This window comes from Orbicella franksi, chromosome 10, assembly GCF_964199315.1.
Source record: "Orbicella franksi chromosome 10, jaOrbFran1.1, whole genome shotgun sequence".
In the NCBI taxonomy this organism is placed as follows: Eukaryota; Metazoa; Cnidaria; class Anthozoa; order Scleractinia; family Merulinidae; genus Orbicella; species Orbicella franksi.
Window position 1 is genome coordinate 15,142,390 of NC_138154.1, and position 18,728 is coordinate 15,161,117.

General features: G+C 37.8%; 1 protein-coding gene and 1 pseudogene across 2 annotated transcripts in view; one reads left to right on the forward strand and one right to left on the reverse strand.

The window, feature by feature from the left end:
* Positions 1-18,728, reverse strand: part of LOC145500329 (uncharacterized) — an 89,377-nt pseudogene that overhangs the window by 23,512 nt on the left and 47,137 nt on the right. The gene's annotated exons all lie outside the window — the stretch shown is intronic.
* LOC145500425 (uncharacterized) lies at positions 13,958-16,764 on the forward strand. Its single transcript, XM_081479944.1, has 2 exons — positions 13,958-16,082; positions 16,333-16,764. Exons 1-2 carry the CDS (start codon positions 15,514-15,516, stop codon positions 16,721-16,723), a joined length of 960 nt encoding a protein of 319 aa, XP_081336070.1. The 5' UTR covers positions 13,958-15,513; the 3' UTR covers positions 16,724-16,764.

Sequence of the window (18,728 nt, forward strand, 5' to 3'; positions counted from 1 at the left end):
CTGCAAGAAAGTGCAGTACTATTTTTAGCACTTCTGTATATCTAGAATTCAGTTTCTTTCGCTAATTGCATAAAATCTGTATGAGAGCAAAAGCTGTAAAAACGTTCTTTGAAAAAGTGTTCTGTACCCGTTCGATATAATTTCAATCAACCAACAAAGGCAACTTTGTTCAAGGAATCGTCGCTATATAAAGCTGCATTGTCCGTACAATTCCACTTGCACCAGAGTCACCGGCCTTTGAGGTCGTGTTGTAGAGTCTTGTGCATATGCAAATGCTCCATGTGCCTTACAATGCTTTCAACTAGGGTACAGTGGGGCATGATCAGTTATTGTAGCGGTGTGTCATTTGAATTGACAATTTCCATTTTCTGGAAATTTGCTTAATAGTAGACAGCCAAAGTCCTTCGATGCAGTGAAAGAAGAACGGAGTCTGACAATAAAAGTCTAGTCTGTTATTATTCAATCAAGTCTTATCGCGGTTATTTTGGATTCGGCAGGCGTAAAAATGTTTGGTTCTGTTTAGTGATTGAATAAAAAATATTGGAATTCTCACAGCCTAACTTCCATGAGCTGGCCTCATTTATCTACAACTAGGACTTTCAGGAAACATCGTAAGTTAATTTTCCCTCATAAGGATTTTATCATCTGCACACTGTCATCCGCACTTTGTCATCTCCATTTTTTTCAATCCACATTTTTCCATCCGCATTTTGTCATCCACATTTTATCATCCGCATTTTCCATCTGCATTTTGCAATAGTCCATCTGCCATCTGCCATCTGCTGGCATCCAGTCTGCATTTTACAGAGACCCTGCAGGGAGCAGTATCTTGCTCTTTGAATGCCTTTTAGCTTTTTTCTGAAACCAAATGAATTCCCAGTGCCATCAGCCAATTTAAGGAATGTCTTCCCCAGACTTTACAGACAAGGAGAAAAAAATCACACTTACATGTACCTTGCGTGCGCGAGGCACTAATTAGCTGTTATTGTTCAGAAAGTCAAAAGTCCGAACAATAAAGAAGTTTACGATAACTGCAGAAATTCTTGCATGTTCTTCACCTAATTTACCTAATGGGTTATGAACCATTATACCATGCTCTACAAATAGGGTAAGCGAATGCGTGGCTTTTTGAGGTGTTTTTACTTTTGTTCTAGCTTAGTTTTCTATAATAATTATTATTATTCCACTCATGCTTGTTGGATATGAGATATTGTTGGATATGATTTATGCCATGTGCGAATGAGTGAGAGCAGACAATTTGACAATTTGTTATCATAAAAAACATATTGACGTCAGTTTTTCATGCGTCTGTCCTGTTATTGACAATGACTTTCGTCATGACTTTGATCGTTTAGGCGAATCGACTTTGAAGTAGGTGAATCGACATGTAGGCGAAACGACATGTAGGCAATTAAATGACTGGTTACCGTTTAATCCTTTTCCCAAACCATTTTTTCCTTTTCCAGACATGATGTAAGAAGTGAAAGAAAAAACTGGTGGATTTCCATATTTTGTTTCATTATTAATACGAATTACAAAGGTCCTTCTCGCCAGACAAGGACCATGTGGAAAAGGTAGATCTTAGCAAGGGCTATTGGAATCCACAAAGACAACTAGAGGTACGTGTAAACACACATTTTTCCGAGATACAATGTACATAATTATTAGCCTTGAATCTCAAAAAGTGTTGACGTCAGCATTTTTCCAAAAAAAAAGGAAAAGATCATTCTTCACAGATTTCCTTAGAATTCAACTTTACATACAGAAAACCAAACACATTTATAAACTTAAGATCTACGTGGCAAATGGCAGTTAACATTAAAACGACTTCTGGTATGTTTTTAATAACCAAATCGTCACAATAGCACTTTTAGTGACCCTGACAGCTCTCCTCTGGTTCAGCAAAAATACAATCTAAATAGCTTTTTCTGAAAACCAAAAACTAACCATAGTCATATTGAATCAGCTTGCTGCTTAACCATTTCATTAGATGAAATGTAGGGGTTAAACCACACAGTCATTTTTAAAAGTTAAATGAGCAATGTTATTTTTGTCTTTTTCCGTAAACATTTTTGGTGCCCGTTACAAAAATTTTTTCATTTTCATCCACAGTAAGTCAAACAATTGCATCTCTTGCACTTGCTTTGCATGTTGTTTTGCATGTACATGTTTACAGTTAGAAGCCGTCAACAGTAAGTGGTTAGCAATATGCCACTATTCTGGTATTCCTGGTTTCAATACACTGGTTCATTAAACTTGATTTGACCATAGTATGAAAATTTTACTTCCATTTTAGTCAAGCACTTGGTAGCATAGTTAATTGTGTCAGTTTCAACCCTAGCATACACGTGGCATGTAATGATGCCTTACATGATGTGCAGAACAGGTGTGCACTAACAATAGTAAGCACGATCTTTTATTATATTATTAATAATTATTATCTAGTGTTAATAAAAGTAATCGAGATGTTCAGCGAACTGTTTTGCACTGGGTTAAGATGCAATCTATGGTTCAACAAAATAGCTAATAAATACCTTGGGTCTTGGATTGGGATTCTTGGTTCGAACTGCTATCCCTGTTATTTTCAGGTGCTGACATTGTAACAAACTGAGGCACTTAGAGACTTCCCTACAAACATAGTACATACATGTACAAACAAAACGCATTGCCTACAGAGACAAAAGTAAATATTAAGTAACCAAGGCCACTTAAAGAATTAATTATTCCCTTGGTGCGAATAACGTTACAATCAGTTTACGTCACTAGGGTCATATATGTAACTGTAGACAAGTGCTGATGGCTTCTCTACAATTTAATTAACACCAGCCTCTCAATTAATGAGAGCCATGACTGGACTATAAAATAAATCATGGCAAGAATGGAAAAGGTCCAGCATCAAAATATGAGTAAAAAGTGGAGTCTTCTAAAACATGCAGTGTATGCTATTAAAATTCTGCTGGTTTACTTGCATCTCCCATTGTTGTCCAGTTACTGATACAATACAATCACATGCAGCTGATGCACGTAATATTCTACTAGTGAAAGTTATTAATCATCTTTTTTTTTTTTTTGGCTTTAGAAAGTCTGCTAATTAATTAGTGACTATTTGCCCACATTTTCTATGAGTGACACAAACACAGCCAAGTTCATTATTGAGAAAACTCTCACTGGCTCCTAAATATCCATGAATAAACATGTTACATAAAACATATTCCATTTGATGCAATTTTTAAAAATTAGAACTCAAAGCAGTTTGCAGTGTAAAATAGTTGCTCTAAAGTGATTTAGAGTTTACAGAAAAAAGCCCAAAGAAAACATGTGTGCTGATTAGTTTCAGATCGTGCATCTATTTAACAATTATTAGATTATGAGCTCGAGATTTCTATCACGTGTCAACTATCATACATAGAAATCGAGAGCGAATAATCTAATTGTTTTAGTATAAATCTTCTGGTCATCCAAAACTTTATCTAAATCCTCTTCACAGACACTTCCAAAACGCCAAGAAGCGGCTGTCATTTTGTTAACAGGGGCACACTGCTACGCTACGCACTATCTATCACGGAATAGATAGTGAGTAGCGTAACCAATCAGAGAACGCATTCATGATGGAACGCTAGTAGATTTATACTAAAACTAGATAGAAACACAGCACTTAAGCACGAGCTGTTGACATAATGATGGCACGAGCAAAGAGAAAGAGAAAAGTAAACAACTTATTCTCATGGTTGCCACAGACATCACTTTTCAAACTTCCCTGCCTTTTCCTTGATAAAAATAAAATTTCCCTGACCAAATAAACACAAACTGTAAAATATAGTTGGCGGCCTCTAGTGTGAACTTATAGGCATCCTTTCCACTTGTCCATTAACTAAAGACTGATAAGTTTTCAACAAAGTTCCCTTCTTCATTAAGGAAAAATAATTATTGTTGAGATCACAGTGACCCAAAATGTTTCTTCCAGCCGTCAATGGTATTAAATCAGCCATGTTAAATCATTTCAATTTTCCCTGACTTTTCTTCAAAATGTCAATTTTCCCTGACTCAAAATAAAATTCTCTGACTTTTCCCTGACCTGGAGGAATGTTTTCCCTAACCATTTTCTGACCTATGGCAATTCTGAATATGTTCTGTGTGTTTCCATTGAGTAATAGAAGCACTCATTGAAGTTTGAAAGCACTTGAAAAGGCTGTGAACACACTCGCCTGTTGGCTGGTCCTCCCACAGCATGTCTCGCTCTCCCAAACTTCCAATCATGTTTCTGCATTGTAGAACTTGATAGAAACATGATACATGTTTTTTTTTTTTTTAGAATAAGTACAGTTTTATTGTTCTATTTTAGTAAATTTAATCACCTTGCTCTTGGCTAAGCTGGCATAACTGCAGACTGTGTCATTTCTTTTGCAAAATGCACCATTGAAAGATGAAAAATTATATGAAAATTAAGTTTTTAACCAAACTGTGCTACTTTAAACTTGAATAATTTTACACTGTCTTTAAAACTGCATGTGCATTGCTTATGAAAATAAAAGACCAATTCTTGATCTGGAAATAATAGTTGGTCATGGGACATTGTTCAACCAAATTTGTAAATTAATTTGACTTTCTAATTATGATTGGACATCACTACTGAGGATGGGGTTTAAAAGGACTCACAAGTGAAAAAAAAAAGGTAACTGACACATAATCAGCAAGTTGATAAATCAAAAGGTCCTTTAAGCCACTCCCATTACACTATTGTGCACTGCAGGGTGAAAGTAGTAAAGTGAACAGCTGTTTCAAGCTTGAAGAAGTCTATTCATGCATATAATTAATGGGTAGTTAACCCTTTGAATACCAACTATGCATATATGCATAATTAATGGTCGTGCTCTTTGTACCCCTTGTGATGTCATCAATTTAAATGTCATCAGATATTCTTGATAAGCAGATAGTAGTACTAGGCTAGGCCTTTCCACACAATGGTCAGGTTTAGATATCGATGGCATTCTGACACCACAAATCGAAAAACAACGTTATCAGTTTTGGTGCAAAAACAGTGGTAAAATGGTCCACTACGCCTAGGATTGATCAAGGTCCATTTCTAGGCTTCACCTGTAATTAACATCCAGCTTTTCGCGGCAGCCAGAAAGAACATACAATGCAAAAGGTAGCAAGTGTAAAAGGGTCGAGAAAAACAGAAAGGAAAGGGACAACAAACAAAATTGAGAACGGTTAATGGCAAAAAAAAAGGAAGTCCAAATTTTGGCTTATGTGCATGCCCGCAATTGAAGTTTTGCTCAATTTTGTACCTAATCCTCTAAAAATCTCTCCTTTTAGTAAAAAAAAAAAAAGCTTTTTTAGCAAAACTTAGGTTTATTTAGCGTCATGGCAGCTAAAAAACCTGACTAAATGGTTAAAAACGGTATTTTTTGGCGAAAGTTTGGTATTCAAAGGGTAATGAATACACACTGTACCTCTCACTTGCACAAATATGAATTCAATTGCTTAACTGCCTCAAAACAAATCAGTGTATCACATTATCCTATGAGATTTTCACCACGACTGTAAAACAGTAATTACAGTAACTAATATTCTTTCAAAAGGTTGATCACCTCTTTGTGACAGCAAACAGCTGTTTTCCTATAGTCTAAGAAATCTCCTGCCTTTGAAAACTCAGAGAAATTACTAAAATAAAATAATAACGTTTCTTCTCAGTTCTTGATATTTTTGTATTAGCCTATAGCTTTCCCTACTCTCCATTATTGCAATATTATTTTGTTAGACTCACCCAGTCTTGTTGAAAACATTGTCTTCCAATTTAATACTCGGAAAGAGATTGAGACATCTGCTTGCTTATTCCTTAAAAATTTTCATTTTCCTGCAAACAAAAGAATCCATTCAAGACATGATTGTCTTGAAGAGGTTTTCATTATATTACATGTATGTATGTTAATTTTTGTTTCCTGTCCATTGGTTTGTTAAGTAAAATAATCTTCAAAGATTGATAACAGCTTCAGTTGAACCTTGATTGATCAAAATTATCTCTTTAAGATGGACACCTCTCTAGATGTACTTGTAGTTGTTTGCCACTCGAATATGGACATTTATACAGAGGCACATGTATTCAGAAAATAACCACAATTTACAGGTTATAATTAATTTTTTGTGTACATCACCTTAACATGGAACTTTACAACATGCATGGGATTTATATAACTGCCATGGACTATCTTTGTCCTTCCAGTATCTATATCGACAAAACTCAAGTCCTGAAGTTATTCTTCTACAATTATACATAAATGATATTAAAATATGCATACATAGAAAATTATGCTAACCTATGGAGGCATTACAATCATTGTAATCACTGAGTGCTGCAGATAATTTACATGTTGTGACAAGCTAAGGCCTGCAGCCTGGTTGCACTGAAAGAAAAAAGAAAAATGCAACTTCAAAAACTTCAACAGTATTAAATTAAGCCTACAGATAACCAATTTATGTGCAAGGACAAAAATATCTGGGATATGCGTGAGAGTAAATTAATGAGGTGTGACTCTATTACAACCTCAATTAGTCCCTGTTGGTTCATCCATAAACTAATAAATAAATATTATATGTTATTTTTTTTCTCAAGCATCTGAGCGGGCCGGATTCCTAAATCCTCAAATTGGATTGGCTAATCATATGCACGTGACCGGTCCTGCTTTTTACGATACGGTCCATGGGCCGGATTTTTTCTTCGCAGCCTAAATTCCGCTCCTAAAAGTTGGCGGTAATCGTCAATCTTTTGCCTTTTTTACACGTCCATCGACGATTAGTCAACACAAGTTTATCTCTGTTCACTTTAAAACGGCAAGGAAAGTCACTGCAGTAAGGAAATTCAATTGAGTGTTTTGAAGTTGTGAGAGTTTGCTTGGTTGTTTGTAGCTTGGTGCTGTAATGGCACGTAATCCTGTGTTTCTCTCGCCATAAAATTTGAGTCAATTTCAGTCAAGTTTACCTCTCTGATCATTGCTGTATTTAGGGGAATTTCTGTGGAATACACTTAACGAATTTCCTTGCTTTCTGCTATTCAATGTATGGTAGAAAAGTCTGATTTCAAGTGATTTTAAAAGCAACGACCAACAGAAATTGTTTTTGTAGTAAAACTTCGCACAAAATTTCACACCGCGAAAACAATTTTGGAGAACTTAACTGGTGAAATAAATGCAACTGACACAAAGTAGCTTGAAAAAAATCTGTTTTTTAATACATCTTTCTTTGTCTACTATCTGAGTTACTCGCTTGTTGCCCAGATTTTTTACAAATCGTTAGTAGACGGCGCGCAAGCCGATTCAATGACAAGAGTTGCATAAACAAACCCATTTGTAATCTGTAAAACCAATTTACTGCAGGGAAAAAAAATAAACATGTTATTTGCCCGCTTACGGTTGGTCCATATGGTGAAAAACTGTGACCTCGGGCTTGAAAATGCTGCCCTCAGCCTGCGGCCTCGGGCAGCATTTTCAAGACCTCGGTCACAGTTTTTCATCATACGGACCTCCCAGTCGGCAAATAACATATATAAATACCGCTCACTGCCATCTCCCATATTATATGGGAGTCTCCTCGATACAGACTGAATGTCCCAGATACAGATTGAATTTCACATATACACACTATATCTCCAAAATACAGACTGAATCAGATACAGACTGAATGTCCCAGTCTCCTGTATGGGTCAGTAAATCTCCTGGATAAGAAGGAAATTGCATAGAGTACATTTTTTACACTTATTTTGACTGATTTTGGCATTTTCAGGAAAAAAATTTGGAATTTTTCTATGCAATTTTGTTGCTGAATCAGCAAAGTTCATGCTTTTATAACAATGCCTCTTTAGGATCAAAAAGGTAAAATTTATATTGGTGACCTCCCAGATTTCAACTGGTTTAAGCATTAATTAAGCATTATTGATTTTTTGCCAAAGCTGGCTAGCTACTCTCCGACAGCCCAGATAAATTAACAGAATTTTCTTATCTGCAAATGTATAGTAGACAACTTGAGAAGTACCTTCCCACATTGCCTTGGAAAAGACATGATTACCTGCACACGATAATATTTTACATAGTACCTTTCTTTTTATTATTCGATTGGACTTCACAGTAAATGGTAAGTACTTCAATTATTCCTCTGAGGTCATCCCGTATTATTTTCCTCAGACAACCAGGCCTTTCATTTTACAGACAAATGGTTGTCTGGATCATTTTTTAGTATTCTCAGACCACTAATTTCGAGCACTGGTCTCTGCACTGCATTAATTAACAAGCAACAAATTAAGCCTTCTGTGCGACATATACATGTATCAAATAACGCAGTGGTTGACTGTCAACAAAAGTTTGCCGCTAAAAATGAGAGAATCAAACATTTTATATTATTGACAGAAAACAACAGAATCTGACTCTTATTATACAATGACAAAAATATTTGGGTCATGCAACCTCGACCAATCGTTCTTATGTCATGCATAAACTAATAAATCATAAATAATGGCTCATTGCTTTAAGTAACAAGCAACAAATGATTCTTTTCCTTGCTGTCACCAACTTGATGATTCAACAGTTGTAAAGCTGTCTGATCAGGATCTTTCAACTGATGAGCAGCAAAAGAATAACAGCTTTGGATGCCATATCTGGCTTTTCATGATTTATTTGTTTGTTTATTACTGTGAAATTATTCTTAGATATTACAGAGGTTACCCTTCATACACAATCCTTGGAGCTAAGATTTACACTGCTCATGCCATGCCAATATTTTTAATTCATAGTCTTTGCTTTGAAGACTCTTGGAAGCAGTTTTGTTGTGATGTGGCATATGTCCATACAAGGTTTTAATACAGATAGACCCAAATTTTTTAACAATCTTGATTTGTGTGATTTCCCCAAGCAGGTACAGTACTGGTCGAAGGGATTGCAGCACCTACACGTGAGTAAAATGCATGTAGTCTGCGTGTAGTATTCGTGGACAGTGCGTGGACGGTGCATAATTACACACATTTGCGTGTAATTTTACGCAAGTGCGTGTATTTTAATTGGAGCAAGAAACCTTTGTTATTCATACACGCAGTTGCGTGTATTTTGCAAAACAAAAAGCCACAACTAACTTGTATACGAAACATGCGACGTTCAATGTTCACAACAAAAAGTAAATTTAAAAGCCGACAAGCATTGCTAAATTACTGGACTAGCTCGCACCTATCAAACAAATACTCTTTCTTAATCTGTAGCAGTCTGCACTTCTGCTTAACATCAAAACTTAATAATTCTTAAAGATCTCTGAGCTTTTGTTTACGTTAAAACATGTATGACTTACATCGCAATGTAATGTTTACCCACACAAGAAATGTCATTTTTAACTCCTGTTCCTTTGATAGCAATGAAATAGGGATTCAAACAGAAACTTGCGGATTCTCTCTTAATCTTAAACAGCGAAGAATCGAAAAATTTTTTTAACAAAATCTAAGTGAATTCGTTAATTTTCAATTCATCAGATTCGTGTGTAAACCCGCAATGTTTACACCCGCTTTGTTCGATTATTTGGTATAAATTACAATACATTTCGCTCAGACTACCGATAAGCTAAGTTCGAGAAAAACATTGGGATTTTCATCTGTGGGTTAAGTCCGGTTGACAGATCATCGTGTGTCTATGTATATATGTATTCGCATATGGAATAAAATGAAGCAGTAACTAATTCAAAAACAACTCTCACACTGCACAGGATTTCCACCTGGGGTAGATTTTGGTCACATGCTAGGCAACGCTTTTTCAAGAACGCTGTGGCTACATGTCCAGCAGCCGGACAGGTTTCTTAAAATACTCCGTGTCCGGCAGTGAGACTTTTTTTAAAGTAAAACAACGTAAAATGAAAGTTATGATAGGTGACCCAAAGAGGAATCGGACCCGGGTCAACGGTCTGGTAAGCGATACTGATGACCAGTGCGCCACCGCAACCGGCCAGCAATTTTCGGAATTTTTTAAGTATTTATTGAGTTACCCTTAGCATTATTGAAAGCTAACCGTAAACAGGCTAACCGCAGAGCTACATGTATTCAGGCTAACCGGAGTGCTATTCAGGCTAACCGGAGTGCTTTTTAGGCTAACTGGAGTGCTGTTCAAATGTTCTGACTGCCGGTCATTTTATAATAGTCTACATTATAAATCCCGATATACCGCATGCCGGGCTCACCAAAATTAGTATACAGCCATGTAAACAAGGATTTGACATTATTAACTGAAATTTTTAAAAAATAATTTTGACTGCCGGACATGGAGTATTTGAAAATCCTGTCCGGCTGCTGGACATAGAGACACAGCGTTTCAAGAAACAGATCAAATTTCATTTTTCTCAGTTCAAAACAATGTTTTCGGATAGAGAACATTCGCTTCTGAGCTAGTAATGACGAATCTTCAAAGGCTTTTTAAACTCAAAGAAGGATAACTGATGTTTAAAAATTAATTGAAAATCTCAACCGAAATATTGTGTTTTGCTGTTGTTTCATGTTCGTCAAGCCTCAGTTCGTCAGTCGCTGGCGCCCTTGTTGTTTCTCATGAAAAGAAAAAAAAAACACGATGGGAAAAGCTTTTGAACACCGGTTAACTCCGAACGCTTCGGAGTATGAAATATTTTTAATGAATCTTCGGATTGATTTAAAGTACACTGATTGCTGTAATTTAAAATTGAAAGCGACATTATATGTCTGACCAGATTTGTTAAAACATAGCCATAGAATTTTACTCGTCACTGATAACCTTGATACAATTCTGTCCTAGAGCTAGCTTTCCATGAGGCTTATCGTAGCTCAAATAACAGCAAATAACTCTCCTGTAAGTCTTTTGAGGCCAGGAAGACTAAATTCACCGTCTTTTTGTTGAATCATGAATTGTACAATTTAATTAAGAGTGCTTTTAACATGAAATTGGAGTCTAAATCAACACAAACGTGCAGATATCAAAATTGCGGCAGAGAGCTAATCTACTGCTTTCTACATGTAAAGGCCTGAATCGTCCTAAATGGACTGAACAAGAGCTTCCTACATCGAGAATCGATTGAACTTCAAACACACTAGGCCATAGTTAGCTGTAAGCGAACACTCAACATGTTGTCGTTACGTCAATTATCACCCGGAAGCCACGCAAATAAATTTCTTCTGCACTAGCGAATCACAGACAGTTCTGATAGTTAGCTAAGCTGAGAACGCCTAAAATTGACAAAACAAGGAAATTCTACTCACGACCAGCGCTTGAACTCATGTTCTTCTCTCTGCTCAAACCCATGTTTTGCTCGCAAAGAGCAATGTCCCGGATGTTCTTCAATTTTGTCGAGCGCAGAATGGCACATTCAGATTTCAACAGATTTTTTTCCTAAGTCTTTGGCTACATCAAAGTTCAGAGTAAATGACGCCAACAGCAGCTAGAAATGTCTAGTGCGTTGCACGTCTAAGCCCTAAATCGATGTGGCTAAAGAGTTTTGCTGTCTAAAGCAAGCACAACATTATCGCCACAGGGCAAACGGCCTACTGTTACGGGACTAAATGTGACCCGTACAGTTTACACATCTCCTCAGGCCCACCTCACGTATGATAATGGACGACGCTTACTAGCAAATCGTTAGACTTGGGCCTTTATTGGACTTAATGATGTCCTTGGGCAGACTTCCTTTAGACAGCAAATACAGAACGCTAATCGGTCGCTCCTTGTCAGAGTCACCGCACCAACTGAATTCAGATGAGTGTAGCCTGGGCTAACCTCAACGCAAATTGAAAAAGGGGGGGGGGGGGGTCGATAAATAATGAAAAAAAAAACCTAAATACATGAAACATGCCGCAAGGAGTGTCTACATTTCATGGTAGGTAAGATTTACAAGCTGCTGTCATAGCGAAAACAAACAAATGAACCAATGAAAAAAAAGGCAAATAAATCAAAAAACACTTGATTCAGTCTTTGACACTGTTTTCATAAATCCAGACATATATTTCAAGGGAACAAGACTGCATGACCCAGAAAGGTTGAAAAATGAGCGTGTCTAATTTATGTCTATCTTTCTAAAGCATTTAGAGTAAAACTAGGGAATTCCCTGAGCAGTTTAGGACAATCTGTGCCAATGTATGTCTGAATTTATGAAAACCGTGGAAAATCAGTTAGATGTTTATGTTTTGTTATCTCAGTGAATCCTAGCTAGCATGCCTGCCCGCTGCTGGCACCGCTTGTTGAAACTACAATGGAAAAATACTTTTACTGTAAAGTGGTAAGATGGTTTAAGGAAACTAATTGATTCTATTGGAAACGTGTGATGACCAGAAGCAAGAAGGCGAAAAGACTATACTGTACTACTGTATCGCCGTGCAGTCCAGTACGGTAAATGTTACACGGTAAATGTTTTGTTTTCATCACACTCACTTTTAATATTTCGTTCTCATTACATGCACTTAATGAGTTCCAGTTGAACGATTGTGAGTAATTTTAAATGTAATATCACGTTTACTGCGTGTAATTAAACGTGTACGTAATTACACGCATTTTTGTGTATTTGCGTGTAAGGTGCGTGGACACTGCGTGGACACTGCGTGTAATGTGCGTGCAGTCCCTTTGACCGGTACTGTAATACTTGATAAGCAGCATCTTTTTTTCTTCAAAAATATTTTAGGCATTGGGTCATTTTTCAACCAGCACTTGAAAAAACATTCAAATAGTTTGGCAATTTCTCCACATAAAGCACAATCAGCTTCATCATGCTCAGATGCCTGACAACATGGATACTATCCATGCTGACAACAAAAGCTTCCGTGTCACTTTCTGTCGCGGAAGTTTTGTTTGCCGTCTATAAACATACCAGAAACCCATATGTGCCCATCAAACCTTTACTTCCATAGAAATTGAGAGAAAGCGACACACAAGTATTACACAGAATTCAAATTCCACCACATTGCAAAAGGAAATCACTAAAGTGATGCGTAATTCTAAGCAGATAACTGATAACTCAAGTCAAAAGTGAAAGTGATTGCTGTCTGATTTCAGTTGATCTTGTTTCTGGAATTTTAAACTGCTAAGTTGTCATCTACGATACGACTGGATACGACCAAACATAAAGGTTTGTTACTCTGGAGATAGAGAAAGGAATTGGTTTTAAAATGACCTTAAGAGCTTCGATCATCAAAACATACATGTACATGTGTAAGTTTACCTTGTCTCGTGAAAGTCTGAATTCAGTGACGCGAAAAAGATCGAGAGACGTAGGAACTTCAACTCACCTTATCACAGCTTAAGTTTTCACCAAACACACGTAAATACGGCAAATTACATCTTCGATAACGCACTGATCAATCTCATGAACTCTCAGCCAGTTTGCTACTCGCCCAAAACGCCAATAAAGACTGAGGACATTAAATTGAACACTGCGGACGAATTTCTGGATGTGTAACTGGAATGCGGAATATGATACGGACTCGTTCCCAGTTCCACCGAGCGTTGCCTGACAACTCTACAGTATTGCGTGACTCACCAAACTTATTTGAATTTAGTGTCACGAGAGGACTTCGCCTGACCTTTACAACGTGACTAGTTCCATGAAAATCGCAAAACCTCGCAGATAACCAAATTCCGACTATCTGCAGGAACATTTTGAAAAACGTTTCTTAAAAATCAAAAATTGACGTTAGGCTCATTTTAAGAAATACAATTAAAAGTAAATTAAAGACGTTGTGCAACTATATTAATTAAAGAAAGTATTACAGCACAATGAAGTCATTAATTTTGAAGCCGTTCATCGTCTCTGTTCTCGGTGACGAGGCACGCAGAATTTTTTTTTTAAATTCCACACAAAGAACACTACATGTAATGCGATACTTTCATTACTAACATAAGCTCGCACAGTCAACCTATAGACTACTCTCACAATACAAGGCATTGGGGCACGGCCCTGGGGGCTGGGGGGGGGGGGGGGAGGGGCGCTTGCTGCAGCCCCTTCAAAATTTCGCCAAGTCACATTTTGGGGCAGCAAGAGAAATTTGTGCAAATTTTTAAAACGTTTCCATTTGTTTCGAGAAATAATAATGTCACTAAAAATCAGGGAAGAACAATACTGCTAATCAATATACAATAAGGTGAGACTTAATACTCAAAAGCAATGCGAGTCGGAATTTTCTTAACACCTCTTATTTTTTCGTGTTTCACATTGTCACTAGACAAAAGCTTTACTCTGTAAGAATATGGAATTTTTTTCATTTTCAGTGCCCACTTTTTAAGCGTTGCAGAAATTTTATTCATGTTCTTTGCGCTGAATGACATGAAGAAAGAAGTATTTATTGGTTTCTATTCCACCAAATCAACTGAAGGCGAGGCACTGTATAAACTGGTGATATCTGCTTTCACTGAACTCAATCTGGACCTCAAGAACATTGTTGGTAAGGCATTCGATGGCGCAGCTAATTAATATGAACGGTCTAGATACACAAGGGATTCTAAAAAAGAATAAAGAGTGCTCCCCGATCTGTATTTACGTCCACTGTTACGGACATGTGCTCAACCTCGCCCTTCAGGATACTATGACACAGATTGAACCACTGCGTAACGTTCTGGACTCTATCCAGGCTCTGTACAACTTCTTAGAAGAGAGCGTCAAATGACACACCCTGTTTGGTGACACAGACGTAGAACTGAGGTGAGGGTGTAAAAGTGACGCTGAAGTCATTGAGTGTCTAGTGGTGGTCGTGCCGGTGAGAAGCCGTGAAGGCGGTACACGGACAAATATAACGCATTGAAAAAGCTCTGTTCACGCTGTCTTCAGACAAAGATCCAAAAACCTACGCTGAGAGAAGAGCTTTATATAACGCATTTTATATTTCTACCTGTGTGTGTTGAAAATAATCTTAAGCAACACTGATAGTCTGTGCCGGTATCTTCAGGGCAAGACGGTCGTCATCATCTCAACTCATAGGAACGCCAACATGACCATTCAGAGTCTACGCCAGTGTCGGAGTGAAGGAAGTTTTAGCAGCGCCGTATCGTAGACAGTATCAGCTATGGGTCTGAAAGTTAAAGAGTGGCTGACCAATTCTCAGTTTGAATAATGAGAAGCCAGGGAACCCAGATACAGGACACCGTGCCGCATTCAAGCCCTTCTAGGTGAACACACGCAAAGACAACTGCGGTGGACAACGGAATCGTTCCACTGCATTAACACTTACTATGCGTCCCTCAACAAGGTGCTGTCCGAGCTTGAAGTCAGGTTATAATGATATAAATGTTGTCACTGTGAGAAGTCATTTCGTAATCCATCCAGGCTCAAGTTACACAGTGCTGTACACAGTAAAGAAAGACCTTTTATATGTCATCAGTGTGACAAGGGCTTCAAGACACCTGACAAGCTGGGGTGACATAATTCTACTGTTCATAGCAATAGGAAGGCTTTACAGTGTGATCAATGCGGTGAGTACATTAAAACCCGAGAATTATTTGCAAATCACCAAGTGGTTCACAGCGAAGAGCGACCCTTTAAATGCAGTCAGTGCGAGAAGAGCTTCAAGAGATTTCAGATGTCAAGGAACACGAAAAAACTCACACAGAACGTGAACGATCTTTCAAATGCTCCCAGTGTGAAAGTGCTTTCATGACAGCGAAGAATTTAAAACAACACACTCTTACACACAGTGAAGAAACACCATTCAAATGTACATTGTGTGGAAAGGGTTTTAGAACTGCAGCCATGCTTAGGAACCACAACAGAGTGCACAGTGACGAACGACCTTTCAGTTGCGACAAATGTAAGAGGCGCTTCAAAACTGCGGCAGAGGTTAAGTTGCACCAGAGAGCACACACTGAAGAGAGGTTCTTTCAGTGTAGCCTCTGTGAGAAGTTCTTTGAAACCTCAGAGGATATGAGACAACATATTAGAAGAACGCATGTTGATGTAGGGCCATTCAAGTGTGATCTATGTGGCAAGTCTTTCAAAGCAAGTAATCAACTTAAGCGGCATAAAACTGTCCACAATGATGAAAGGCCATTTAAATGTTCTGATTGTGGAAAATGTTATAAGACTTTGTCAACTCTGAACATTCATAAACGGGTGTACAATGCTGAAAAAACCAAACACATGCTCATTGTGTGGAAAGGGATTTAAATCATCTACTAAACTGACTAATCATTACCAGTGTCACAGCCATGAAAGACCTTACAATTGCCCCTACCGTGACACAAGATTCTAAAAACTCTATAGCAAACAAAAGCATCTTGTTATACACAGTGATGAAAAGCCATTCCAGTGCAGCTTATGTAAAAAGATTTGTCAGAATTCACAACAGCTCCAAACCCACCAAAGGGTACATAGTGATGAAAGGCCGTTTAGTTGTAGCTTGTGTGAAAAATCCTTTAAGTCAAAATTTGAACTGAAGAAACATCAAGTTGTACACAGTGAGGAGAGACCATTTGAGTGCTCCTTGTGTAAAATGTGGTTTAAATCATCAGAGCAACTGAAAAAGCACTATAAAACAGTTTCACACATGAAGTGTTTGGAGGCAGTGCCAGCAGATAAGAAACCCTTTAAATGCAGTCAATGTGAATTTACCTTTGCGTCAATGTCAGACCTGCATGAGCATGGGAAGGTTCACACTTACAAGAAACTGATCGAGTGTTCGTTATGTTGCCAGTTGTCCCAGAAGAACTCTCATGGCAGCATACCCAGTCATGCATTAACAAGCTTATTAACCTAGGCTGAACATAGCAAGCAAACCATAACCTGCTGTACTCATTCATAAGAAATGTTGATGTGTCCCTAGGGTGCTGATGCTATTGCACCTTAAGTAATTGATTAGTTAATTTATTAATTATCTTTATATATTCAGATTGTAAAGTTATCATTCTAGAGTATAGTCTTTGTTACATTGTTGCAATTTTTGTGCGTTTAAAATCTGAGGACAAAACTAGTGAGTAGGGGATGGGGTGGGTGGTCCCTGACCCCATACCATGGGTAGTTATGCCATTCCTCAAAGTCCTTTTGTCAACATCTGCTGACATCTTTGGGTGCTGTAATCAAATGGTTTTATACCCCATCCCCACCAAAATTTTAAACACATTTAATAGTTTTTGAACTAAACAAGGTTAAATATTAGTTGCTTATAGCGTACACACCTCACAACTTATCAAGGTAAAAACCTGTTTGATTCAAATGTTAACCAGATACTCGGAAGTTTGAAATTTCTTAAAGGCGTAATTCACAAATTGGGAAAACTTAAAATGATTTAGTTGGTGTGAATGGGGCATTAGTTAGAGATCAACCAGTGGATATCTGCGGGAAGGAAACCTTGATTTTCTCTTGGTTACATAACATATCAACATGCCTGGTTAATGGTTTTCTTTATTCTCTCAACCTGTCTTCTTGGCAATGTATGTGCTGATTTTTCTGGAAGAAATCAGACTTTGATCATGCAGTCACACGCCCCTTCCCATACAATGTGCAGAAAGCATAGTTTCAAGAAGATCTTGACCCGAAATCTTTCACTCTGCCAAACTTGCCTTAAAACTGTCCAAGTCATTTTCAAACTCAGAGCCTGGTATTGTTGTATTCAATAAGATCAAAGGATACTGATGGATTGCTTGCATACAATCGAAACGTCAGTTTATGTTAACTACAAAGAACACATTTTGTATACTTAGAATCAGTTCATTTTGATGTATTCAAGAAAAAAAAAAACCAAAACAAAACACTCAACGCTGTTGATACAATTCTAAGTACCTGTAAAGCGTCCTGGAAGCTCAATATTCTCCTCCAGCTTCTCTCACGGAAATCTGTTTACCACCCAGAACAGATAATCCCAGGGGCACTCAAAGGTCGGGGATGCTCGAATTAAACCCCTAAAAGAGACCAATTTGGGTGTGGCACAAGCTTTAAGATATCACTTGAAACGGAATAGACTATATTACCAATCACTGTCCAGGAAAGGAAGCCGCGCTAGTAGACCGGACTCGGAAGACCGGCGGAAATCGAGCCTAAAAACGGAAACGAGAGCGTTTTGTTTTTAAATATTACTTCAAGTGCACCCTAAAAGATACTTTTCACAGCTAAAGATAGTGGCTTTTCTTCATAAACAACGTAAGTGAGACCAGAATCCTCGATTTATTCCCCTTAGCGAGACGGCGAGCGAGCGTCTTTGTCTATCGTCCACACTAAAACGCCCAAACACGCTAATGAAAACGGAGGGTATTGAAAGTGGACGAAATGGACGCGTCGTTTTGGCAACGCTTCGTTTTTAGCGTGGACAGGTGAAAACGGAGGCTTTTAAAAAAGGTGATGAAAAAAGCGTCATATACTGTCGCTTCCATCAGCGTTTTCGGGCGTTTTATAGTGTGGACGAAAGGCGAAAACGCAACAAAAAGTACGCGCTTTCGAATGAAAACGTATTAGTGTGGTTAGGTGGAAACAAAAGGAAAACGCTAGCGAAGGTAAAAATATTCTGCTGGGTTTTGGTTTAGACGAAACCAATGCTTTTAAAAAAACATTAGTGTGGTTGGGACTGAGAGGTCCTAATTTCATTTCGCGATACAGAATGTTAATAAAAGACTAGTAACGAATAAATGAATGTAAAACATTGTACAAGAGAAAAACTTCACACAATGGGCTCAGGACCACGTGTCGTTAACATTTTATATACATGCTGGGGACATTTTTCAACGGGGAATGGGTGGGAGTGGCTGGTATCGGGGTTGCAGAATCAATGG

Excerpts from the sequence above, each read along its gene's own strand:
- LOC145500425 (XM_081479944.1), top strand. The coding sequence starts at position 15,514 with ATGCAGTCAGTGCGAGAAGAGCTTCAAGAGATTTCAGATGTCAAGGAA. Across the intron at positions 16,083-16,332 it reads CTGAACATTCATAAACGGGT|GGTACATAGTGATGAAAGGC; the intron begins GTACAATGCTGA and ends AACCCACCAAAG.